The sequence below is a fragment of the Silene latifolia genome, chromosome 10, assembly GCF_048544455.1.
Source record: "Silene latifolia isolate original U9 population chromosome 10, ASM4854445v1, whole genome shotgun sequence".
NCBI classification, from domain to species: domain Eukaryota; kingdom Viridiplantae; phylum Streptophyta; class Magnoliopsida; order Caryophyllales; family Caryophyllaceae; genus Silene; species Silene latifolia.
The window spans coordinates 137,037,776-137,065,038 of NC_133535.1; the positions used below are offsets into that span (position 1 = coordinate 137,037,776).

General features: G+C 37.2%; 2 protein-coding genes across 6 annotated transcripts; both read left to right on the forward strand.

Moving 5' to 3' along the window:
• Nucleotides 1-19,136: 19,136 nt before the first annotated feature.
• LOC141606020 (ubiquitin-ribosomal protein eL40 fusion protein-like) lies at nucleotides 19,137-21,961 on the forward strand. 5 transcript variants are annotated; one of them, XM_074424981.1, is made up of 6 exons: nucleotides 19,139-19,387; nucleotides 19,490-20,048; nucleotides 20,249-21,044; nucleotides 21,252-21,338; nucleotides 21,435-21,543; nucleotides 21,647-21,961. In XM_074424981.1, exons 3-6 carry the CDS (start codon nucleotides 20,942-20,944, stop codon nucleotides 21,738-21,740), a joined length of 393 nt encoding a protein of 130 aa, XP_074281082.1. In that variant the 5' UTR covers nucleotides 19,139-19,387; nucleotides 19,490-20,048; nucleotides 20,249-20,941; the 3' UTR covers nucleotides 21,741-21,961. The 5 variants fall into 5 exon arrangements, with proteins under 5 accessions (XP_074281083.1, XP_074281084.1, XP_074281082.1 ...); XM_074424982.1 differs by having other exon boundaries at nucleotides 19,137-19,697; XM_074424983.1 differs by lacking the exon at nucleotides 19,490-20,048 and having other exon boundaries at nucleotides 19,137-19,387.
• Nucleotides 21,962-23,324: 1,363 nt separating this feature from the next.
• Nucleotides 23,325-24,689, forward strand: LOC141608315 (uncharacterized). Its single transcript, XM_074427677.1, has one exon. It carries the CDS (start codon nucleotides 23,325-23,327, stop codon nucleotides 24,687-24,689), a length of 1,365 nt encoding a protein of 454 aa, XP_074283778.1.
• The last annotated feature ends 2,574 nt before the right edge of the window (nucleotides 24,690-27,263 follow it).

A 27,263-nucleotide genomic window follows, 5' to 3' on the forward strand; every position in this document is an offset into this window, starting at 1 on the left:
TTTCAGTGTGTATGGAAGTGATTTTTCTAATTGTCTGTCTAACCTTGAGAAAGTGTTGCAGCGCTGCATTGAGGTTAATCTTGTGCTGAACTGGGAGAAGTGCCACTTTATGGTCAATGAGGGAGTTGTTCTAGGGCACTTAGTTTCTGATAGGGGAATAGAAGTTGATAAAGCAAAGGTGGAAGTGATTCAGCAATTACCACCCCCTGTTAATGTTAAGGGGATGAGGAGTTTCCTTGGTCATGCCGGCTTTTACTGCCGGTTTATCAAGGACTTCTCAAAGATTGCTAAACCACTTACACAGTTGCTACTTAAGGATGCCCCTTTTGTGTTTACTGACGATTGTCTTTCTGCTTTTAACAGGTTAAAGCAGGCCTTAGTCTCTGCGCCAATCATACAGCCTCCCGACTGAGACTTGCTGTTTGAGATTATGTGTGATGCGAGTGACTACGCACTAGGAGCGGTGCTAGGCCAAAGGAAAGACAAGGCCTTGAGTGCTATCTACTATGCGAGCCAAACTCTGGATGAGGCTCAAGTAAAGTACACTACCACTGAGAAAGAGCTGCTAGCCGTAGTTTATGCCTTAGAGAAGTTTCGTACTTATTTAGTTGGGTCAGAAGTCACTGTTTTTACTGACCATGCAGCTTTGAGGCATCTCCTTGCTAAGAAGGAGGCTAAACCACGGCTACTGAGATGGATACTCCTCCTTCAGGATTTTGATTTGCATATTAAGGATAAGAAAGGAGCTGAAAACGTTGTAGCTGATCACTTGTCGCGACTGATGCGACAAGAAGGGGAAGATTCTCTACCTATAGATGATTCTTTTCCTGACGATACCTTAATTGCTGTTATTTCGTCTATTGTTAACCAAGAACCTTGGTATGCAGATATAGCTAACTTCGTCGTCAGTGGCAAGTCGCGCCCGACCTTTCTCATCGCCAGGAAGCGTTTTACGTATAACGCTAAGCGATATACGGATGATCCTTACTTGTTTAAGGAATGTGCAGACGGTCTCTACAGACGGTTTATTCCGCAGTGGGAGACCAAAATAGTCCCGGAAGGCTGTCACTCCTCTTCATATGGTGGTCACCACGGTCCATCGCGCACCGTGGCTAAGGTACTTCAGTCTGGTTTTTACTGGCCTTCTTTGTTTGCTGACGCTAGGTCTTTTGTTTCAGCTTGTGATGTTTGTCAACGATCAGGGAACATTTCAAAGAGACATGAGATGCCACAAAACGGCATCTTAGAGGTTGAGGTCTTCGATGTCTGGGGCATTGATTTCCAAGGACCGTTCCCATCCATCCAAAAAGGTAACGGTATATCTTAGTGGTCAGTAGACTATGTGTCGAAATGGGTTGAGGCAATTGCCTCACCTCATTGTGATGCTAAGACCGTGATAAAGATGTTTAAAAAGATCATATTCCCCCGATTTGGTGTCCCTAGGGTCGTCATTAGTGATGGGGGAATGCATTTTAAGGAAAAGAAACTCATTTCTATTCTGTCTAAAGTTGGTGTCCAACACCGGCGAGGTTTGGGGTATCATCCCCAAACTAGTGGTCAGGTTGAGGTCTCTAACCGCGAGTTGAAAGAGATCTTGTCTAAAGTAGTTTCTAAGTCGCGGAAAGACTGGAGTCTTAAGCTAGATGACACATTATGGGCTTATAGAACTGCCTTTAAGACACTAATTGGTACATCCCCTTATAGGCTGGTTTATGGGAAATCGTGTCACTTACCTGTTGAATTGGAATGTAAGGCTTGGTGGGCGATTCGTGAGCTTAACTATGATCTTAAGTTGTGTGGTCAGAATCGTCTTTTGCAGCTAGATGAGTTAGAAGAATTTAGGCTTAATGCCTATGATAGCTCGCGCATTTACAAAGAAAAGATGAAGAGATGGCATGACAAGAGAATCCTACCTCGTGAGTTTCATGTTGGGCAAAAGGTGCTGCTGTTTAATGCCCGATTGAGATTATTCCCTGGCAAGCTGAAGTCCAGGTGAAGTGGTCCTTATACGGTGACAGCTGTTACCAAATTTGGATCCGTGGAGCTCGAAGATTCCGAGGGTCATAGATTCAAGGTGAATGGCCAATATGTGAAACATTACCACGAGGCGAATGAAGCAGACAATCGCGTTGAAGTCTTGCGCTTCGACGAGCTTGACGCGCCAGTTAATTGATGCCAGAAAGGTCGTGCGGGACCTCTTAAACCAGCGCTCTCCGGGAGGCAGCCCGGACTGTCTTATTGTACTTTTGTTGAACATTTTATTTTCTTTAGCTTTACGTTGAACTTTAGACGCTGTTTTACGAACTCCTTATGTTTTTCTCGCTTTGGAATGCGTGTTTTGCAGGACACAGTACTCGATCGAGTGGCTTTATGCTCGATCGAGCACTTTTTTGGGGAGTTTTCACTCGATCGAGTGATAATTGTCCTCGATCGACCAAAATCAAATTTACGCTTACTCGATCGATTGGTTTTTCACTCGATCGAGTCCTTCCAATTGCCAGTTCACTCGATCGAGCTGTTCTAAGTGCTCGATCGAGCAGTTATGCTTCCCAGTTGCTGTTTTTCCGTCTATGGAGCTACTGCTTGACCTTCTTTGACCTCCCATGTTCATGGTCGGTTTGGGGAGGTCCCTCTTTATGACGTTTTGTAAGTTTTACGACTCCACTCTTCATTTTCTCTTCAGTTTGCATTTCTTTCCCTATTTTTGGTACAATGAGGGCATTGTACGGTTTGGTTTGGGGAGGTATGCATCCATATCTGTGTCTGCATGTTTTCTTGCATTTTTGCTTTCACGTTTATTGATTTCCGCATGCATTGTTGCTTTAATTAATTCGAAAAAAAATCATAAAAGTTCAAAAATTTTCATGTTTAATTTGAGTCGGAACGTTTGAACGCTGACGCTACATTGAATCCTTACTTAAGCCTTGCATATTCTTGACATTTAGTTGGCATGATTATGTGCATAATCTACGAGTTTTTGTTTCTCTCTTATCTGAACGAATAGACTTGATTCATTATGTCGGCAAGCTACATTACATTCTGAGGTTAGAGTTCTTTTAAACTGGTGACATTCATGACCGGTTTCATTTAGGATGTGAGTAGTACTCTCCTTAAGGCATGTAACATCAATTTGCATAAGCATGAGTCTAGTCTTCTTAATACCTGTATGCATTCGGTCTGTGGATGGTGACACATGTTAGGAGAGGCAGTCCCCTTTATTTCATTCTACCCATGAGCCCCACATAGCCAAATTGCCTTTTTGTCCTATTAACTACTTTCTATAATACTTCCTACCCTAGCTGAGCTAGTGACGAGTAGCTCTTGGAATGTTTTATTGCAATATGGTTATTTTATCTGATTTCAGAAGATGGTGGAAGAATTGAAGGGAAAGAAAGAAAGAAAAAAATGTTGAATTGTTGAAAAAAAAAGAAACGAAAAAGAAAAAAAAAAGAGAATGAAAAAAAGCGAAAAGAAAAAGAAAAGAAGAAAAAGAAAGGAAAATCATATATGAGAAAAAAATGAGAATTGGATAATGATTTTCACTCCCATGTTCTATCTATACTTTATGGGGAGTTGACAAGTATTGGTGTTTAGTGAGTTTAGTGCATAGTTTGCACCGTTTCATCTTGTTATATTGAGTACGAAGTTGGGATGCAGTTTAATTTTGGATCCGTTGTTGCTAGCCTGGCTATTAACTCCACATATCCAAATTCATCTTAGCCCCTTCTTACCCATTACCTCACTTACCCAAATGTAAGTCCTCGGCATGTGTCTTGGTCATTAGTATGGTTGGAATTCATATGTACGGTTGTAGAGACTTTATTCATGTTAACTGCATGCATGTTCTTATAGATCGAGTTAGGTGAGTGTCTCTACTTCTTTCTATCTTTCACATATATACTTACCTTGTGCCTAATTTTGAGTGACGAGCGGCCCGTGAGAGTCCGATATCTTTTGAGTCTTGCAAGGTCGACGGTTCAGTAAGTTTGAAACATTGATTTAACTCGTTTGCACTTCTCATTTGTCATTTTGTCATTTTGTCGCATTAAATTGGTTCTAGTGGATGATTTGTAGCTGATGCGTTGGTCCTGGTCCATTGTTTATTCTTAGTTGCATTCATATTTGCTTGGGGACAAGCAAAGGTTTGGTTTGGGGAGATTTGATGTGTGTCTTTTATATAAGGTTTTTACCTCATTTTTACACGCATTTCTGCACTTTTTATGTAGCATCTAGCTACAAATGCCTCCGAACATCCTACTTTGATTCGTTTTATGTAATTTGCAGGAATTGACCAAAGAGGAGCTAAACTGAGCCTTAATCTGTCCCATTTGCATGCATTTATGGAGGATGAGGAGCTGGAGCTTGGAAATCTAACATTTAGAAGACGCGTGAGCTGGTTTCGGAAGGCGTTTCAAAGTCTAGCGTGCTTATATAGCTCGATCGAGTAGTTTTCTACTCGATCGAATGCTTTATATACTCAAGACTGATCGATCGAGCAGTTTAAGGAGTCAATCGAGGAGATTTTGCATGAGGTGCTCGATCGAGCGGTTTATTCGCTCGCTCGATCGAGTGGTTTGGTGTTGGTTTTACTCGATCGAGTAGTTTATTTCTACTCGATCGAGTGGTTTTTCCTGCCTTAGTTAATTTCCGCCTGATCATTTTATGGGCTTTTGTAATTAGTCCATATATTAGGTTTTAGGATGGATTTTTCGTATAAGACAAAGCAGGGGGACTACGTTAGGGGCTCTCTCCCTTTGTTCCTTCACTTCACTGTATTCCTTGCTACTGTTCTTTGGATTTTGTGCTTCCTTTACACCTTGCTACTCGGATTTGGATTTTGCGATTGGTATTATCGTTCTATTTTTATTCTTAATCTTATTTATTACTTTAATTCTTTCCCTCTTTTAATTGTTATCATAATTGCTTTACTTGCATCCTTATTAGTTTTATCATCATGTCAAGTTTTAATTATCTATTTGTTGTTAATGTTAATTCAATGGTAATGAGTAGCTAATTCCCTTAAGCTAAGACTATAGGGGATCCATAATCATGAGGAAATAGTAATCGATTTATTGGGTTAATGCTGGTATAGTCTTTGTTGGTTAATTGCTACAATTAACTGTATCCGTCTAATTGAGTCGACACAATTAGACCTTTAATTCTTAGTGATCCTTGACCTGGACCGAAAGGTTGGAAAAGGCGAGACTAGTAGCGAACAATAGGGTATTGTAGTGAGGGCGAAAGTTAAGCTATTTACGCTCTAGAGTGAATTAAGGACCGAAAGGTGACGTTCGTTACCCCTTAGACCGTATTTGCATTGGCCTGAGACCTAGATTACTTGACTAAATGATTATGGTGAACCGTCTGTCTTAGCTGTTTCTCCTTATCTGCTTGATTCCTTCCTTTTAATTTCCTCTTCCCTTTTCTTATTAGTTTAGAATATCACATTTAAAAACCCCCCATTTGGTTACCTTGACGAACTTAGATTAAGCTACAATTTCCTATCTCTCTGTGGATTCGACCCGACTTCCCTAGCTATATTAGTTAGAGCCAGTTGGTATTTTTGACAGGTACGCGACAGACGTGTCACTCGTAGTAACTAGACAGAGTACTCAGCTCTTCCTCTATCGGCAATACTCTAGATGATCGTCTCAACTCACGTAAAGTCTTCTCAATCTCAGGATTGAACGGCAGTAATTCACCACCCTATGACCTGCGCATAAAAAGAAACTACAAGTAGAATATGATAATAGTTTAAGGAACAGATGTCCCTTAAACTAATATAAAGACTAAAAATAAAACAGCTAATAATTTTAAACAATTGCCTCCCCGGCAACGGCGCCAAAATTTGATGCCTGTCGTTGTGTGCACCAAAAATAAAATTTATAATCCAAACTACTACTATAGCTAGTGGCAGTCAGGGTCGAACCACAGGGAGGCGATGCAATTAATAGTTGTTTATTTAAGTCTTAAAGTAACGGTGTGTGGGGGTTTGATTTGATTTGTTCTATAGCTAAAGGCAGTAAAAGAAAAATAAACTAAATAAACGGATGAAAACAAATACTAAAAGGGGTGCTAAGATGGTCGGTTCACTATAGTTTCGGCGGCAATGTACTAGGTAGGTCTAAAACAAACACGTGAGACAGGAAAATAAGAAGTCCTTTCGGTCCATTCTTACAGGTAGCATCTTTCGATCTCGCTACAGGTCCCTAATATCACTAATACTAACTTTTGTTCTGAAAAGTGACTAAAAAGGCTAAATTAACTCATCTCTCGATCTTATTAATTTAGTTGTCTTAATTAGGTAGGCTATCTCCCTTCCCTATCTTTCGATCTTTATTGGGTCGGTCAATTCCTAAACATTCAACTAGTCGCGTGCACTCGATTCGTCAAACATAGCAATTAAATTAATTAAAACGAAGGTAAAACTCACGAGGCCAGTCGATCGACCAGGGAACCCAGTCGATCGACCATGGCGCGATTTCTGGTCTACTATTCTAATGCCGCCTACTTCTACAGATTCCCTACATCCTAACACAAGGTATTTAGCTACTCATACTGGAAATAATAACAACAATAAACTTAACAATTAAAACATTCGAATTCATACTTAAACTAATTAAATGAACAATTAGCATAAAACAATAATTTGGCTTCGGGAGATCTAACCTAGCAATTCTATACTACGAATGAAAGTAATAAAATTGAATAATGGGGCAGAAGAATACCGTATAGAGGAATTGTAAAGGAAAGATCAAGACCGAATGCAAAACAAAAACTTTATTTACGAAAGATTTAACTAAACTAATGATTGAATTATATCTAAAGAACTAGATGATAAAAACTGGATGATTATCTCAATGAGCAGGTTACATTATATAGAAATATCACGTAACTTTATTCTCAAAACCTAAAAACACAATGGGCTTCCTAATCCTCGTTCTATTAATTCACGTCAGAATAACGGCTTGGTCGATCGACCACTGTGACCGGTCGATCGACTGGACTGTGCTGAACAGAAGCTCCTGTATGTCGTGCTCTGGTCGATCGACTACAGAGGCCAGTCGATCGACTACTTTAACTGGTGGTTTCTTCTAATTCTTCATAAAACTGTCTTTCAGGCCTCGAAATGCGCACCAAGCTCGTTCCTTGAGTAAATACTTCACATCAAATGCAATGCAAGGTACTCAGGGACGGATTTAGCTCGATTTCCGCTGGATTCTTCACATTTTTGCAATAATGTACAAAAACACGAAAGTAGACGAAAATAGGGAGAATAGTAGCATAAACTACATACATGAGCTCTGAAATGCGTGTAAAATGAGGTGTAAAACATCATATAAAAGACACGCATCATGAAGCAACTGCAGAAAACCCTGACACAATTCAGGGAGAACATCAGAGGACCAATTGAACCGAAAACTAAAACCAGGAAATCGAGGCTCGTCTTGGCATCACAACTTCAAATGATATTGACCTTCGACCGCCAAACAAGGCCAAGAATAAGGACAGTGGTAAAAGATTAAGGTCGTCGAAAGAAAAGGCCAAGAGCAAGCCACAAAAGAGGAAGCGAAGATGCGGTAACTGCAAAAAGTGGGTGAACCACAACAGTAGAACTTGTAATCTTCCATTTGCTGAAAGTCCCCCTTCTGATGACGAAGATGAAGAAGAATCAGAAACTGAAGAGGTATGAATCTGAACTATTACTCTCCTATTATTCTAATGTTATCCTCTTATTCTATTGTTATTCCCCTATTATTCCGGTGTTACTCTGCTATTCTACTGTTGTTCTGTTATTCTACTGCTATTCTGCTATTAATGTGTTGTTATTTTTGAATAGAAAATGGATATTTTTCGTGGAAATGGATAGTGTCTTCAATAACAGCAGAGTAGCTGCTAAATTTGCTCTAATTGTTATTCTACTGCTATTAATGTTATTCTACTGCTATTCTGCTATTAATGTAGCTGCTAAATACTAAGCAAACATTGCAGGAATATGAATCAGATGCATGAACTAACAAAGACAAAAGAGACGCAAAAGACAGCGGCTACGATGAAGACCTCGCCTAAAAATGTCAAAGACTTTTACTATTTGTCATTGTTTGAATTACATTTTAACCTAAAATGTTTCTTCTAGATAATAAAGTGAGACCTACATTATATGAGAATTAATACTAGTTACTTTAATTTTTTTTGTTAATATTATCTGACTGTTTTTTCACAAACCACCCACAAAATAAAACTGCATTTACACACTACAATAATAGTTGACTAATAACAGATTCGTGATATTTATAAAAAGCAGTTCCACTTTTCAGTTTTTATTAAAAACAGTTACCTAACCTAATCTAATATAATTATAGGAAAACTGTTTGTATTCCCCAAGCCCCTATAAATACTGCTATTGCGTGTTAAAAAAAAACACACACACACACACTGAATAAGTACAGAAAAACTGTTTGTATTCCAGAAAAAACTCTGCATCTCCTCTGCAAAAGGTAATTTCTTATCTTTTTTTTTGGTAGACAGGTAATTTCTTATCTTTCTATACTTTATTACAGAAAAACTGTTTCTATTCCCCAAACCCCTATAAATACTGCTATTTCGAGTAAAAAAAAACAAACACACACACTGAAAAAGTCAATTCCAAAAAAAAACTTTATCTCCTCTGCAAAAAGGTAATTTCTTATCTTTATATTCTTTATTTTTCTTTGATGTTTATTTTTCTTATCTGTCTACACTATACTTGATGCTGCAGAAAAGGTAATTCTCTTTCTTCTGCTTTGGTTTGCTTTTAATTTGGTTGAAATATTTTAAACATCTTTTTATAATGCAAAAAGTTTCATACTTCCAATGCTGCAGGATGAGTGACGTAACTGATGATAACCGAAGGTCCCCGACAAGGGAGAAAATCGAGGAAGCGAAACGGACGATAGAGTTCCTCGCGATAGAGTTGATCGACACAAGGAGAAATTTAGAGGCAGCAGAAAACCGTGAAGAGGCCTTAATAAGAGAGGTCGACAATGTTACGGCACAGTTGAAGGTTGCTGAACTTCAAAATGAACGTATGCGTAGACAGTTGAAGGAAAAGAAAAATTGGAACTACACGAAGCGGAAACATGGACAATCAATTCATTCTGGGGTGAATGCTTTTAAGAAGTATTACACTGAAGTCGATATTTCAATCTCTGGCGATTGGACACCAGTTCTGAAAGCCATGGAACTTATGGAAGCATACAAAAACCCTTTTCAGGATGAGTCGGTGGAAGTTGAGAGCACTGTCCAAGGACCGGCGCGCATGCGTCAGAGAATAGAATAAAGATATAAAAATCTAACGATGATGGTCCATGGCTGCTGCTTTAAAAATAATGGCTTTAATATTTTAGATCGTTAATGTTTATTATGTAAATACTATCTTTAAGTACTATTTACTACTATGTTTAAGTAATGTTGGAATAACAGAAGTCTTTGCCAGAATAATAGTGCAATAACAGCATAATAACTGCTAATTATGCAGAATAAATACTGCAATAACAATGCAGAGAATAATGGTAGAATAACGATGGAATAAAAAGCGGTCTAAACCACTTTGCTTTTACACTTGACTAAATTTACACTTGAATAAAAATGAATAGTTTTAACAAAATAATGTTGGACTAACGGTGGAATAACAATGAGAATAAACTAGTCCTTTTGTGGAATAATCTGCAATAACAGTTAGAATAAACTACTTGTTATGCGGAATAATAGTGCACTAACAATGTTAATAACGGTGCAATAAGAATAGAATCACAGTTGAGAAAAAACCGTCATTGACAGTTGAATAGAAAATGCATATTCTTCGTAGAAATTGGATAGTGTTTGTAAACCTTAATTAAACTAGTAAAATAACAACAGAATAAGTGTAGACTAATACTACAATAACAGCAGAGAGAAGTCGCTTATTATGCGGAGTAATCTTGTAATAACAATGAGAATAATGGTAGAATAACGATGGAATAAAAGCGATCTAAACCACAGCTTTTACACTTGACTAAATTTACACTTGAATAAAAATGGATAGTGTTTGTAGAAAACAAAGGTAATAAGAAAGCTTAATTAGACTAAAATAATCAGACTAATTGTGCAATAACAAAGACAACAACTGCTCATTATCTTTGAATAATACTTTGCAATAACAGAGAATAACGATGGGATTAGAGTAAAAATGGTTGGTGTTTGAAAAAAGTACAAGTAATATGAAAACTCAATTAAATTAGAGTACACACTTTGGAATAACACTAGAATAATAGGGGAATAACAAAGACAATATACTAGTTATTATACGAATAACGATTGCAATAACAAAGACACTAATTGTTTAACAAACAATTTACACTAACTTAGTCTGACTTTCCTGGATACACAACAGTCAAAGGTACTGCATTCACGACGATGTCTGACTCTTCATTACCATCAGATGATTGGGGTTTCACTTCTTTCAACTTGTTCCTTGCTGACGCCAAACCCAACGTCTTCGGCCTTTGATTCTCACAAGCCATCACTTTATCAAGAACTACTTGCCTATAAATATTAATATCCGCCAAGATCAGGGAAGCCGACATTTCAACACAGAAGCTTCGACGAGCAATCTTGCTGTGAAGATTGGACTCAAACACGCTTCCACCATATTCGGCCATCGTGTACAGCAAGAAACACCCAAACTCGGAATTCAACAGTTCCTTCTTTTTACATTTAAAAGGAACATCAACGATTTCGAAATTGCGGCAATCTTGAGACTTCATAACATTATGACCCTCCATAAATACATACATATAGTTTGCCACAATCTTGGCCAATCTTCTGTAATCCGCTAATTGGTTGGCATCGTGAGTCATGTTGTCCAAAATATCAATCGATTCATTCATAAAATTGATGCAGAAACAAGAGTAGTGATCATTGTACAGAATCGGCACAAACACAAGGTCCGAGTTCAGACGACATCTTCCATTGCAGGAATCAAAAAACACATTCCAGAATTTCAACAGCTTCTTACCCGGACCGTCAAGAGGGCTTGAGGAATCAAAGTTCTCTAAGAGTGAATAAAGAGCATCCTCCTAAACAGAAAGCATAAACAACAAAAAATAGTGCACAAGTGTTAACTTTATATCAGTACATGTGAGTAAATATGTAGGTAATAACGCAAAATAGCAAAGCAAAAAACAAAATACCATATGACGAAGTCCGAAAAATATTGAGCTTGGTTCTGAACGTTCCTCAAACTCCAACGAATTCAAAAGAATCGACCAAACATCGACTACTCTTGTTGACATCATAGCAGCTGCATCCACAATGGAAACAATATCCCCCCTGTCCAAAAACACGCCGTCGTCGTCGTTGTACAACACTAACATCTCACTGCATTTACAAAAAAAACAAATGATAAGAACAAAGGGATTACAACGGTATAAACAGCAGAATAACAGTTCAATAATAGAACAATAACAGTAGAATAATAGTGGAATAACAGCGGAATAATAGTGGTATAACAGTAGAATAACAGTGGGAATTAACAGCAAAATAATAGTGGTATGACAGTAGAATAACTGTTCACTAACAGCAGAATAACAAAAGGAATTAACAGTGGAATTACACTGGACTAACAGCGGAATAATAGTGGTATAACAGTAAAATAACAGTTCAATAAAAGCAGAATAACAAAGGGACCTAACAGTGGAACTACTGATACTAGTTTGACAAAATAACAGCATAATAACAGTAGATTAACAGCAGAATAATAGTTGGAAACAAAAAGACTAACTGAACAGGAACACCACAATCAAAGAAATGAAAATCGACACATACTCTTCTTTCAAGTGAGCGTCTTCACGAAGAACAAAGTCCACCACTTTTTTCCGCACCTTCAGCATCTTAGAGAACAGTTTTTTGTTCTTCCGAAACAAATCCGACACCGCAACAAAACTACTGTCCTCTGGCCCGCAATCCATAGAGCAACCCAACCCATCGTCTGCCTTACCCCTTTTACGGCTACCCAAAGCCGACTTTGGTCTCACGGTGCTATCCAAACCCCTGCTTCCCACTTGACGGCTGGCAGTAGGGGTATTTGTAGAGAATTCAGTGCTATCAATGACAGTAGGAGAAGCGACGGGCTCGACAACAGGCTGCGCCGTCTTAACCTTCTTACCAACAGTTTTCACCCTGCCAGAACCACGACGTTTCTTACCGCTTTGAGAAACCCCCGCTTCCGCATCCTCAATACGCCGTTTCTCTTCAAGCACACTCAGGGTTTCCTTTCTCGTCTTGTTCAACTCCTCCAAAGTTTTCAACACATCTTCCTTGGACTCGTTCATATCAGACAACACCAACAAGGCAACGATCTCAGCGCGGTAAAGCGCTCTAGAATCAGAATTACCCAAGTCACAATCAAAAACAGTTCCACGGTAAAAGAGCATGTGCAACATCGTATATACACCGCAGTCCAAATTTTCAATCACAGCGGTTTTCCAGGTAAAAGGGACGTTGACAATTTTATAATCTTTAACCTCCCCGCCTCGGGCAACTCCTTTGTTGACCAGAAAATCAGACATCAAGCTCACCTTCAAAAAAGCAAGGAAAAAGAAAACATAATTACTAACAATACTTAAACAAACTAGGCTAAACACCAAGAGAAAATTAGGCAGAATAAATGACTTACAGCAGTTTGACAATACACCAAACGTACACACGCCTGTTGATCATCAACAAACATCGCCTCTTGAAATACATTATCAAGATATTCAACCCTCTTCGCAATAAAGTTGATGCACAACCAGCTGAAGTGCTCATACAAAAGAATTGGGATGAAAATCTGGGAAAATATTTGGCCAAAAAAATTGTTACTAATTATGTGGTTTTTTTAAAAAGCGAAACACACAAAGAGAATAACAAACAGTAATAGTAGACTAACAAAGAGAATAGTAGTAGAATACACACAAGTACAGAAAACATACCATATCAGAATTAAGATCACACTCTCTCTTGTTGTTATTGACAAACACAGTAAATGACAATATGACTTCCGCACATAAATCACTCCTGGAAGCCTTCTCATCTTTCGACGGTGTACAAATTCGCCCCAATGGATACTAAACAAAAAGTGGAGAAAAGAGTTGAAACGTGATGCAAAAATGAAAAATAAAGTAAAAGAAACGATAAGATAGAATAACTAACCGTTGCACCCATCCCAAAGAAAAGTCGACTTGGACTTCCTCTTATACAAGTATCATTAAGAAAGAGGGACCACCAGTCCACAACACCAAGCATTATCATTGTATCTGAAACCATCAATTCCATATCCTCTCGATTCAGGTAATTGTTCACACCCCAAGTGACAAGATTCTCCCTTCAAAACCGAATAAACAGGAAAAATAAGAGTCACATAAATATATTTTTGAAGAACAAAAAGCAGTATAATATATTAAACAGAAAGCAGAAAATTTTACAAACGAGCTCTTACCCTTGCGATATATTATGATCATACAAGAAGCAATAGTCTGCAACCTCTTTCCGCTTGGATAGCATTGGGTTGAAAACATGTCTCATCGTTATCATTGATTTTGACAGGACAACTAGCTGAGGATCCACAGGACCACAATTATAGGTGCATCCGAAATTCTGAGGCACAACAGACACCAGTAGCTCCTCATGTGCAGCAGAGTGCAGCAAATAACTTGTACCGATATTAGGAACATTCAACCCAGCAACGCCATTGTCCTCTCGGATAGCCTCACCAACAACAGTACCAGCCTCCAACACAACCTCAGAATCTTGTTTATCAGATTTATCTATCTCAGACACAGCCCCAAGCAACAAGTCTGCATGACAAGACATCACCACATCCGCTACTTCCTCTTCTGCAGTCACAAATGCTTCACTGCCAATTTGAGTGAAATGTTGAGTGTCATTACGCAATGGAATGTCAGTACACTACTACAGATAAAGGCTATAACAACGGGTAAAAACCATTGTAAAAACAAAAAGCGGACGTTGTTAAAGCGGCCGTTGTAAAAGGTATTTACAACGGTTAGGTTATTTACTTAAACCGTTGTCGAAAGTATTCACCACGGTTAAAAGCCGTTGTTGTTGCGTGTAAGCCGTTGTGGAAAGTGTTTCAAAAATTTGGTGGGAATAATATAACAACGGTTGTCATATGTATAACCGTTGTTGTAACTTTCCCCCCAAATTTGTGAAAACTTTTAACAACGGGTATATGATACATACCCGTTGTTGAAATTTGTAGTAACAACGGTTCTTAGTTTAAAACCCGTTGTTGTAACTTTCCCTCCAAAATTGTGAAGACTTTTAACAACGGTTCTTCGTTTAAAACCTGTTGTTGAATATTATGCGCGGTATTTGCGAAAGTTATTCACAACGGGTTTTTTTTAGTAACCGTTTTTATTACGAACTCCTAATGTTTTTAAAAATTAAATTTGTTTCATGTCATTCAAAAACCTGCATATATCAGCAGCACCATATACCAAGATACAAAGATAAATCACAAATGGGTTCATCGAACTCAATAGATTCAATTCAACCACAACAAAGATCATCATATATATATATATATATATATATATATATATATATATATATATATATATATATATATATATATATATATATATATATATATATATATATATATATATAGGCCGGATCAGGTGAGGCACCTCATTATGGCGAGGCGGCCGGTCTCACCAAAATAATACATGTTGAGTGGACTGTGATATATTGCGCGCTACTGGGTTTAGATCAAAATTGACCCAATTACATTATTACAAACAACGTTCTTTCTTCATCATCAAAACTCCTCTCAGCCATCTTTCCCAAATCAATCTCCATAACCAAATCAATTGAAGCAATTGTTCGTAGATTGCAGCGATTTTCCGATCAATTGTAGCGATTTTCCAATCAGTTTGATCTATTCCAGAGTTTTTTCGATCAATTTGATTGTAAGGTAACAAACTTAGTCTTTTCCCGTGGACAATTTGCAGAGTTTCTCCATGTGAAACCAGGAAAAGGGGCCGCCTTTGTGAGGACTAAGATGCGCAATTATGTGACTGGGAACACTGTGGAAAAGAAATTTCGTGCTGGTAGTTCGGTATGTTCTTTTGTGTGGTGTTATCTGAATTGTGTACCCATCTTTGCCCTTTTCTCTATATTCTTGAAGAGGAATGATTAGAGAACTTAATTGAAAATGGCACCCATGATTCCATGTACTGCTATTTCATACTGTAATAGATCAATATTACTGCTATTTCATACTGTAACAGCAAAATTACGCCTCCTTTATGTGGATTAGGGAGAAACATTTAATAGATCACCTATTTTGTTCTTTGCCTTATTTTGTGAATCTCAGTCCTTGTGTTGTGAATCCTAAAGCTTGTTTTGTGAACTTGTAAGATAATTTTCTAGAACTTGGTCACCATAAGTGTTAGGAATCACCTATTTTGCTCTTTACCTTATTTTTGTGAATCTCAATTCTTGTGTTGTGAATCCTAGAGCTTGTTTTGTGAACCTGTAAGATCATTTTCTAAAACTTGGTCACCATAAGTGTTAGGAATCACCTATTTTGCTATTTGCCTTATTTTGTGAATCTCAGTTTTTGTTTTGTGAATCTCAGACCTTGTTCTGTGAATCGTAAGGCTTGTTTTGTGAAACTTGCTCATCATAAGTGGTTAAAGTCGCCTATTTTGCCCTTTTCCTTATTTGGTGAATCTCAGACCTCGTTTTGTGAATCTCAGACCTTATTCTGTTAATCTCAAACCTTATTATGTGAATGTCAGACCTTATTCTGTTAATCTTAGAGCTTAATTTGTGAACTTAGAAGCTAATATTCTTAAATTTTGTTATAAGTGATAAGAGATAACCTGTTTTGCTCTTCTCCTGATTTTGTGAATCTCGGTCCTTATGTTGTGAATCTTATAGCTTGTTTTGTGAACCTGTAAGATAATTTTCTAAAACTTGGTCATTATAGGTGTTAGGAATCACCTATTTTGTTCTTTGCCTTATTTTGTGAATCTCAGTCCTTATTTTGTGAATCTCATACCTTATTTAGTGAATCTTAAGGCTTGTTTTGTGAAACTTGATCATCATAAGTGGTTAAAATCACCTATTTTGCTCTTTTCTTTATTAGGTGAATCTCGGACTTTGTTTTGTGAATCTCGGACCTTGTTCGATGAATCTTAGAACTTGTTTTGTGAAACTTGGTCATCATAAGTGGTTAAAATCACGTTTTTTGCTCTTTTCTTTGTTTGGTGAATCTCAAACCTTATTTTGTGAATCTCATACCTTATTCAGTGAATCTTAAGGCTTGTTTTGTAAAACTTGATCATCATAAGTGGCTAAAATAACCTATTTTGCTCTTTTCTTTATTAGGTGAATCTCAGACTTTGTTTTGTGAATCTCAGACCTCGTTCAATGAATCTTAGAGCTTATTTTGTGAAACTTGGTCATCATAAGTGGTCATCATAAGTGGTTAATATCTCAGATCTTATTTTGTGAATCTCATATCTTATTCAGTGAATCTTAAGGCTTGTTTTGTGAAACTTGATCATCATAATTGGTTAAAATAACCTATTTTGCTCATTTCTTTATTAGGTGAATCTCAGACTTTACTTTTGTGTCACAGAATATTATTTGGCTCTATGGAATAACGTAACAAGTTAATAGAATAACACGGTTACTCTATGTGATAACATGACAAGTTCTTTGGAATAACACTACATGCTCTTTGGAATAACATGAGAAACATATGACTCGAATACTCAGGTGAAGTGGTGACTTATAAACTTATATTGTGGCCATTACATCAACTGTAGTGTGTTGGTGCAATATTCAGTTTCTACTAAACTAGCTCATTAGCTCAATTGGTAGAGCATTTGTGCAATTGCACAAAGGATGTAGGTTCAATTCCTACATGAGCTTCTATTATCAATATATGTAACATAAGTGTTACTTTATCAAATAAACAGTGTTATTATATATACGAAACAATGTTACATTATCAAATAACTAGTGTTATTCTTAGCTAGCATCACTTTGTTCGATAATTATTGTTACCACATAGAACAACTAATGTTACTACAAAGTGTAACTAGTGCTTTATATATGTTCGTCTATGTGGGGCTCGAACCCACACCATGTGCAATAACACATTGCTCTACCTTTTGAGCTAATAGACGACAATGGCCAAATCCGATATGAAAGTAGACAAATAACAACTTATACTCGTAGATAAGAATTTTTCAACCCAAACTAGCACTAACAAGGCTCGGTGAGTCGGTGCATGTGTAGCCCTTTTCGGGTATAGTAGAAAACCTCTCTTGCATTCGGGTTAGTCCAATGTTAAATTACATATGTAAATGCCTTAAAATTCCATGTTAACATCCCAAGACACCCCTATCTCCATTTATTAAGATTCCACAGTTAAGCTGAAAAGTATTGACAATATGCTATGTATCCATGAACATGCCATTTAAAACATGACCATTTTACAGCAGCTTCAAAATCAGACCAGACTTGCAGGCATGATAGCTCCTAACTACGAATGAGTTGGGGTGCCCCACATGTACCAAATGAAAGCTACAAGTATTTGAGTTAGCTTTCACCTCCAACAAGAATCACCCCAAAATCTTGCCTGGTTTGGGAGATATGTCCAACAGCGTCGTCTTGCATTCATGTCATTCAAAATATCAGATACTTGTTAGATGCTTTTAGAAGCTGAATGAATACAACAGAGGCAGGTGTAGTCGGAAACCTTTGAAAACAGTTTGGCAAGCTGCAAAAGCAAGTGCCGTGGGTGTCCGAGATAACTCTACTTATGGGACAAGACAATGTCTTTATCCATCCATGCGGCAGACCAAACAACAAAACCCGATCGAATTTCAGGTTAGAGATACAGGAGAAAAAAAAAATCAAAGCTCGAGTCAGATGCACCAGAGACTTACATATTTTGAAAGCTCTTTTGCTTTTTCGTCATTAAAACCAAGTGATGCCATTATTTGATGAGCAGCAAAATCTTTTTGTGCCCATATCCCGAGAAGTAAATGAGTCACGGTTATTTCCCCACTTTCACCTGCAATGCAAGTACGCAGGAATTGTTAATAATTTGTTAGTGCAACTTTTTCTATCTATCAATATTGAAAGTTGGCACAATCTCCCAATATGGCATCAAAGCTCTTGTTGAGAAATTCAGTCCATAACAAAGTAAAGCAATCAATGCACGGATGTAAAAACAAGCTAACAATCACCGACTTGATTTACGATCAATGGCCCAGTCAAGAGCATAATGGAGCACAATAGAAACACATAGAAATACATGGAAATCGAGTGAAGGAAAATAGTAAAACAAGAGCGAAACAAAGTAATTAAACTAATAAAATAAGTTTCGACCAAAATTTAATGATTAAGCAAAAAAAATCGAAATCTAAGTAGTAAATAGTAAATAAAGGGAAAGGTACATACGAAGACGCGAAAAATCGATCAAAACCTCGCAAAAGAAGAAGAACGGAAATAAGTAATTAAACTTGTTGATCGAAAGTTTAACAGATTAATTAAGTTGATCGAAAATTAGTGTTATGGAAGCGGAATGAAATCGGGATGAATCGAAGTGAAAATTAGTTTATCAAAATTACCTAATTCCGAGAAGAAATTAGGTCGATAATGGCGATCAAAGGTTGAGTGATAAAATGGCGATCGAAATGTGCGTGAATGGCGAAGACGGAGCTGTAGACGAAGACGGGATGAAGAGAGAGAAAGTGAAGAGTGTGGAGTCAATGAAGTAATTGATAGAGTATGAGGCAAATTGTGTTTGTTAGATTGGGTTATGTACGGGACACGTGGAATCATCTAGTGTGTCATTAGTTTTTAGATCCAATGGTTTAGAAAGGGTTCAGCTGCCTCATCCTAAGGAGGGTGCCTCACATGATTCAATCTCTCTCTCTCTCTCTCTATATATATATATATATATATATATATATATATAGAGGCGGGATCTCGTGAGTTTGGTTCTTACGGTGAGTTATGAGTTTGGAAAATCTGGGCCATTAAATTAGGAAAATTACACGGCTTAGATTAACTCAAAGAACAAATAAAAACTCAGCCATAAAACACTCGTACAGTCGTACTTCCTCCATTATTTTCTCAAATCTCTGTATCACAGTGAAAATGGCATCACATCTCCAAACTTCCTCAAAGATCCCCAAAACCTCAGAATCAACAACCACAAAATCCCCAAATTCCTCCAAATCCTAGCATCAAGCGCAATTGGTCCCTCGCTGATTTCGAGATCGGTAAACCTCTCGGCAAGGGCAAATTCAGCTTAGTTTACCTCGCTCGCGAAATCAAGGTTCAATTACCAAACAACATCTCATATTATTACTCGTAATTAAGCTAATTATCCTTCTTAATAAAAAAAAATCGTAATTAATTGATTGATTGCTTGACTCAGGAGAGTATTTATATAGTAGTGATCAAGATTAAATTGGTGGTGGTGGCGGACGAAATTAAGGTTGAGTGAGGCGTTGGGTTTCGCTGCTGGTTGCAATTGAAGGAGCACGGTGGTTCGTTTCTGGGCAGCGTCGCGGGTGTACTGGCTAGTTGTTGTCGGCGATGAAGATGGAACATCAGGTCAGAGGAGTTCGTGGTGGTTTAATCAGGTTTGTTGCCGATTGATGTCGTGTTTATATGGTCATAAGTATTGGTGAATCGTATCGGGTTTCGATCCCGGGCAGAGGATTGCACGAAATTGAGAAGTGCGGTGGTGCATAAGGTGATTGATGATAGAGCAACGGTAAAAATTGATCCCGGGCAGAGGGTCTCCACCCATGATGAACATTGTGTTGAGAATTGCATCATTTAGCTGTTAATTCGATACTTTTGTCAAATGGGACGACATCTAAAATTTCTGATAGATAGCGGGTCATCATTTAGATATTCGTAAATTCAGTTATGCTGAGCTATAATGCTTAATGGCTTTCTTGTACATCTCCGGTTAGGCTAAAAATCGGGTGAATACTTTTTCTAATTCTGCCTTTAGTTTTCCATTTTATCTTTTACCAGAATCTTAAGGTAGTGGGAATGCAAGGGACGAGAAGAAGTTGGAGTAAGTGTTACAAAATTGAAACAAGTTGGTGATAATCGCATTGTTTAAAATGTTTCTTCCTCCAAAAACTTAATGTACTGTTAATCCAAATTTACTATCCTGCAGCTTGTCAGCATTGAAGGATATGGATACAGCGTCGGTACTAAGAAGGTCTAGCCTATACAAGACGGCCGGCAAGCAAGCAGCTTTACAATCACAAATGGAAGACTTAGCCACTTGAATCAGTTCCTGACAGTTATTCAGACTAATGAGCATGGTGATGGATGTATTATGTTTGTTCCTTGCACCTTATTTTTGGTCAATCTAGGTGCAATTTTTATTGTCGTTGCTGCTATTATGAACGCTATGACTCGATGAGGGGTAGTTTTGCACTTTTGCTTACCTCTCTAATTTAGCCCAAATTAATTGTGATTGATCCTATGGCCTCTCACAAACCATCATACATTGTAATGGTGGTTCAACGCCTTAACGTCTGTCTGCAAGTTGAACTGTCGTGTTAGAATTGCTACGAAATGAGTCTTTTGCATGTATATCTTTGAGTTCCAACCAAAAATAGGTTAGGGTGATAAATTTACCAAATTAAATTATTAAACTATCCCCCTTAATATATTACCTTGGCCACCACGTTTTTAATATATGTAGCAATACCTTGGGGAAAGGTTTTACTTGATCTTTCAAATCCTTGGTAACTAATTTTCCCCGTTTATTACTCCCATCACTTCAGGTATAAATACAATCACCAAAGTTTAACTTTTTACCTTGCGGTCACAACAAAAGCACAAAAATAAACGAGTAAAAATGAAAATATTTGTAAAAACTGTAGCCGCTAGAACCATCACCTTGGATGTTGAATCGACTGATACAATTGAAGATGTCGGAAAGAAGATCCAAAAATCCGAAGGTAATTTCGAATCTTATCGAGAGATGTTAATTAATAGCGTATAACAACACCCCCAAAAATTTGCAAATTGTTTTCCTAGCATTGCGCTAAAAGAAAATTGATCTTAGACTCGGTTTCCTTTTAGATTATTTTAATTCACTTCAATTCAGTTTAGTATTGAGTTTTAATTTTATGCACGTCTTACTAATGATTTTTATTCGTAAATAGGTATTCCTTCAAATCAAAATTGTTTGATTTTCGACGGAAAGCGGTTGAAAAATAGTCATACCCTAGCTAATTGTGGCATCCAGAATGGTATCTAAATTTATTTGATCTCTTTATTTATTCTGTTAGTCTTATATAAGACGGTTTTACACACTGAAATATATGTTTGACATAATAAATATGCAGAATCAATACTTCATCTTGAATGGCTAAGTTATTCATGTTACTACTCGGCGCAGCGTAAAGTATGGGCATTAGCTCTTAAATTCCATCTAGACAAGAAGATTTGCCGCAAGTATGTGATTTACAGAATAATTATGAACGATCAAATAATTAAAAAAAGATTTAAATGATATATCGTAAAATTGACTTAATAATTGGTATATATATGTGGTTAGATGTTATGCTCGTCTTCCGGCAAGAAATGTGGACATAGCAATCAGTTACGAGAGAAGAAGGGTCATCGTTACCGTAATTGGAGGAGCGAACTAGACTAGTTTGTATACATATCACCTGCTGATGTTATATCATTGTCTTTTCTTATAATTATTTTCTCATAAGAAGTTTCTATGATGTTTCATAAGAAGTTTCTCATATCTAAGAGCATCGATGCTCCTGTATTTATTCAAAAAGTTATTGTTGTTGTTATTGGTTCAATTCCCGTGCTATAGTACGATATTTTTTAGTTTTGTTTTATAAAGAGACAATCTCATTAAATTAATTGTTTAAATTAATTGTACCTTTAATGTTATAATGTACTAATATAATCTTAGTAAGAGGAATAAAATGAAAGTTTATTACCATAAAAAAACATTTTAAGTTCAGTTATTTTTGTCTTAAACCATTTTTACTTTATTATAAAAATTAACTCTATAATGCTATATCATTGCATGAAACTAATTTATGTATCATATACTTCTCTAATTACCGCTGATGTGTCATCTCAACTTCAATTGTCTGTCTGATGTGCAAGAAATTAGAGCAATTGAAAAAAATAAAAAAAATAAAACAAGTGTTGTGAAATAAAGACAGAAAAGATGTAGAGAAAAGTTAGAGAGAATATATGGAGAGACAGAACCGTATATTATTCCATTATGAAGGGGTATATATACTAAGGGGTCGTTTGGTTGCCACTTAGAAAACATAGGCATTGGAAAATCCCATGGGTTGTTTGGTTGCCATAAATTTTGAAAAATGTAGGAACTAGAACTTCCCAGGAACTTTTCCAATGCCTACATGATATAGGAAGTTGCTTACCTACTCCCCCCATGGTCATTGGAAGTTCCTATGGAATTTAATTCCTACATGAGTAACCAAACACTTTTCCGAAATTCACCCGAATTGGATGAAGGAACTTAATTCCCATGAATTGTATTTTCCTAGGAAAATTAAGTTCCTTGATCAACCAAACAACCCCTGAGAGTAGAGTTTCCATAAGATAATACACTCTAGAATATTTTAAGATATGGACATCCATCAATATCAATATATATACTTAAAAGAGAAACTTTTGAAGCGATTTCATTGGTTCAAGTTTTGTGAATTATTTAAGTTATAAAAAACTGAAATAAGATAAATATATTAGTATTATAATTGTCAACTATTGAAAAATTATCTACTTAAATCGATAAAAAATTTATAAAAAGATTAAATATCTAATTAAAAGAAATAAAATAGATAAAACACAAAATAATAAAAATAAGAGTCCAACTACGTAACATGTATCCAACTCATGTTGTTCTTTGGTCTACTCCGTTGCCGGTGTCGTCACTTTTCTCGTTCACGGTGGTCTTGCTTGTCTAGGTAGTCTTGCATGTCCGCTCCCCCGACTCCTTGTCCTGTCTCCGTCCTTTTGGATTTCATCCCAGAGGTGATCCTCCCATTTCCCCCACCTCTGGGCTGATTTTCTTGCCGTGTCCTTGAGTATAGCTCATCCGTGTGCTTCTTTGTTGTCCTATGTGATTTTGGGTCTGATAAGGTGATCCCCCCCATTTCCCCCACCTATCGGTCCTTTTTCGTTTACCAATAGTGTCTGTCAGTGTTGTCTCTTTCTTTGTTCTGTTTGCATGTTTAACGATGGTCCTGGACTCCAAGTATCACCCATTATGCAAAGAGATGAAGATCACAAACCTTATGTTTGCAGACGATATCTTGATGTTCAGTAAAGGGGAAGCAGGGTCTATGATGCTTCTTCTGAAATCTTTCTCTTCATTCTCTAAATCTTCTGGACTCCAAGTAAGTGCTAGTAAATCAAACGCTTACTTTAATGGAGTAGCAGATGACCTCAAAAGAGATTTCTTAAGTGTGTCTGGATTTAAAGAGGGCAAACTCCCTTTTAGGTATCTAGGGATGCCTATCCAGACCACGAGACTTCAAAAGAAGGACTGTCAGTGTTTGGTGGACAACATATGCAATAGAATTCATAGTTATGGCGCCAGGAAATTTTCATATGCAGGAAGGCTTACAGTTGTACAACATGTTCTGAATTCCTTGCACTCCTATTGGGCTTCTTTATTTGTGCTCCCTAAAGGAGTTATTCAAAAAATAGAAGCAACTTGCAGAAATTTTTTATGGGATGGCAGTGCTGTGTTTAGACGAAATCCGCTTGTTGCTTGGGACACCATCTGCAGGCCAAAGAAGGAAGGAGGTTTGGGTCTAAAGAATCAGGTCTTATGGAACATTGCCATGGTTGGTAGACTTGTGGATTGGATTGCCACAAAGAAGGAATCAGTATGGGTCCAGTGGGTGACTGTAAACTACCTAAAGGGGGTTCCTTGGCAGGTGTACACGGCTTCCAGTTATTCCAGTTGGGTGTGGAGGAGGATATGCAAGGTGAAGGACATGATAGCGAGTGGTTATAGTCAGGGGGTATGGCAGGTGCAACAAGCTGGCTATACTCCTGCTGGCTGCTACGAATGGCTTAGAGATGATAGAGCTAAGGTTGAATGGCACAATGCTGTCTGGGACAGCTGGAACTTGCCTAAGCATAGGTTCATGGGGTGGCTCATTGCTCACAGGGCCCTGCACACTAACAGTAAACTGAAAAGCTTTGGGATGGTTGTGGATGGACTGTGTTTCTTGTGTGGGCAAACAGAAGAGACCCAGGACCATCTGTTTTTCGAGTGTGCATATAGCAAACGGGTAATAGCTGAACTAATGGACGTTTCTGGTCTTACCCTTCCTGTTAGTGATACTCTGAAATGGTGCAGTCAGTCTACTGGAATAAAAACAAAGAGGAAAGTTGGGACTGCAATGGTGCTGAGTGCTATGTATCAGATTTGGCAACAGAGAAACAAGAGTCGAATTGAACATATGGTGATCAAACCTATTAGTATCGCTTTGTTGATAAGTGATGATATGAAGAGGAGGATAAAAGAACGGGATAAGTCGAAGTTAAATTCTCAGGAATTAGATTGGCTCGGTAGATTAAAATTTATGTAACCTCTTAGAGTTGTTCGGCCGTAGAATTGTATTGCACTTGAAACACCTTTTTAATTTATATAATACTTACATTTTACCAAAAAAAAAAAAAAAAAAAAAAAAAAAAAAAAAAAACGATGGTCCTGGGAGGAGTCGGTTGGTGTTATGAGTGGCTTTGTTGCGTGTTTCCCATCTTTTGAGTTTTGCATGTCCCTGTGTCGGGTTCTGTTGTTTCGTTTGGGGCTTTGCGGTGTTCCGGGTGTTTTGTTGTCTTGTGCTTCATGTTTCGGCCTCTGTGTTTCGGCCTGGGACTGTTGTGGAGATTATAGTCTGATCTTGTTGATTTGAGGGAGACTCTTTCATCTTTGTTTGACTCAGGTTCATCCTGTTTTGGTCCTTTTCAGTTTTATGTTTGGAGTGTTGGTCTGACTTGGTGGTTTCAATATGGGACGGGTTGTAGTGTCGGGTTGGTTGGTTGTGGTGGTTACTTTCCTTTTATTTCATGACTTTAGATATAAGTGTCCTATTTATTTTTGTCTTTTTAATTTGTTTTTCCTTAATAAAGATTTCCTTGAGTAAGCGTCTCCTTCAAGGGTTTAGGGTGTCCTGTCCCTCTATCATTTGGAGTTTGCTTCCGTCTTGGAATCATGTTATGGATCCTCTCAGTCAAGTGTGGGTTGTTCCCGTCAGAGGCTGGTGCCTTTTGGAGTCTGTGGAGGGGAGTTTGGATGTGGGGTTGTCCTTGTTCTCATCTATCTACATTCTGATTTTCGTGGTTTGCTGGTCTTACGATCCAAGGTTTCAATCTCTAAGGTGTAGGAGAGTTATCTCCACTGATGGCAGACTTCATCGTCTTGCTTGTCATCTTTTATTTCTACGTTCTTTTCGCAAGAGCGTAAGTATACCTTGTTATTGTCACCCGGCGGTTTGTATGTATCAGCGGTTTATGGAAGTCAAGTGTGATGGTAAAGCTGGTTCAAACGCTCGCTCTCAATATTCCGTTCTATTCCATGCTATCATAGTTTTATTAGTTTGTATTAATAATGTTGTTTTAGTTTTACACAATGGATGTATTATGGGCTCTGAGAACCAGAACATCATGTAATACATCTTTTCCTCTCCGACAAAAAAAAAAAAAACTCACAAGGAAGTCAAATGCCTCTTCTATTTTTTGTTTTCTTATAAAAGCCGTCATGACATGAGGGACTACTAAGGTAATCAGCACGAAGACAGAAAACAAACCGATAGAGATGCCTACAAAAAAGCCCTACAAAAGTTAGAACGGATACGGGGAGAGGAGGAACAAAAAATAAGAGTAATAAAAGAAATGACGAGCGTAAAAATACCAAGAGCAGCAGCAGCGAAGACTATCCTTAACAACCACATTAAGATGTCTGACATGCATTAGTCAATTGGGTTTTCATCCAAGAAACAAGTTTAATGGAATTGGAATTGGGTTTTCAATAGTAATATTAAGTATCACTGAAACAGAGAGACTCCGTATGTATAACATGGTTGTTTAATTCATGGAACAAATCTTTAGATAATTCAATTGAAAAAGGTAGGTATTTCACGATCTTTTTTCATCATCCATTTGTTTGCAATAACCTTCGTTGTAAAACAATTACAATTTTCCAAAAACATCGAGCATATATTGGATACGATTAAATTTTGCAACTAACAGAATTGTATAACAAAGTTGAGTTCTATTAGAGTTCTTCTGCGTAGCCAATTTTACTCGAGCATCAATATTATATTATAATGATGGTGAGTTATGAAAATATTTGTCCTATGTTTATGGTCCAGGTGTTGCCCGATTTCTCAAATATCTTGATGTATATTGTATACAATTAATATCATAGATCTACTCCTCTTTTTGAAGAAGAAAGTCTTTGTTCTATGTATTTCTTAGGCAAGTCAATTTTACGTTTCTTTATATTATGAGTATTATTATTATTATTTAAAGTGTGTAATTGTATTGTGTAGATGATTTAAAATTCTAATAGAATTTCCTAACCCTTTTAACTTTAAGTTGACTTTTTACATTACTACCCCATCCCACTAGATAGTGGTAACGAGAGAGAAATGAATTTACAATTATTCAGAGAAAAATTAAAAGCAATTTGAAATGAGGTCGAAATAATAATGGTTCTCACCCATATGTGTTGATTTATTTACTAGAAAAAGAAAGGGTAAACAATTGATTATTTTTGGATTACTAACATGTTATAATAATATTGCTCTGAGATTAGACTCCCTTGGTCGTGTCAATAGTTATCGTTGTTTAATATCTCACTCAGGTAAAAGGAGTACTTAAATAAATATTACTCAAATATTAATCGGGCAACTGAAAAGAGGAACTTTTCGTGAGATATTAGAGTCTCCAACTACTATAAACTACTTAAATTGTAAAATATAGGGCTGAAAAAGTATTTAGCTAATTAATTATTTTAGATTGATTAATGCTGGATTCCCAATCTATACTAACTAGTATGGGTAGCCCGGGCTTCGCCCGGGCTACCTTTATTTAGCATTAAAATTTATTTTCAATTAACTAAAACTATTTTAAAATTGCATAACTCATAAATTTATCAT

Bases quoted from the DNA above. Each gene is read 5' to 3' on its own strand.
- LOC141606020 (XM_074424982.1), top strand. From the start codon at position 20,942: ATGAAAATATTTGTAAAAACTGTAGCCGCTAGAACCATCACCTTGGAT. The intron at 21,045-21,251 runs GTAATTTCGAAT...ATTCGTAAATAG, and splicing joins GAAGATCCAAAAATCCGAAG to GTATTCCTTCAAATCAAAAT. The intron at 21,544-21,646 runs GTATGTGATTTA...ATATGTGGTTAG, and splicing joins GACAAGAAGATTTGCCGCAA to ATGTTATGCTCGTCTTCCGG.
- LOC141608315 (XM_074427677.1), top strand. From the start codon at position 23,325: ATGGTCCTGGACTCCAAGTATCACCCATTATGCAAAGAGATGAAGATC.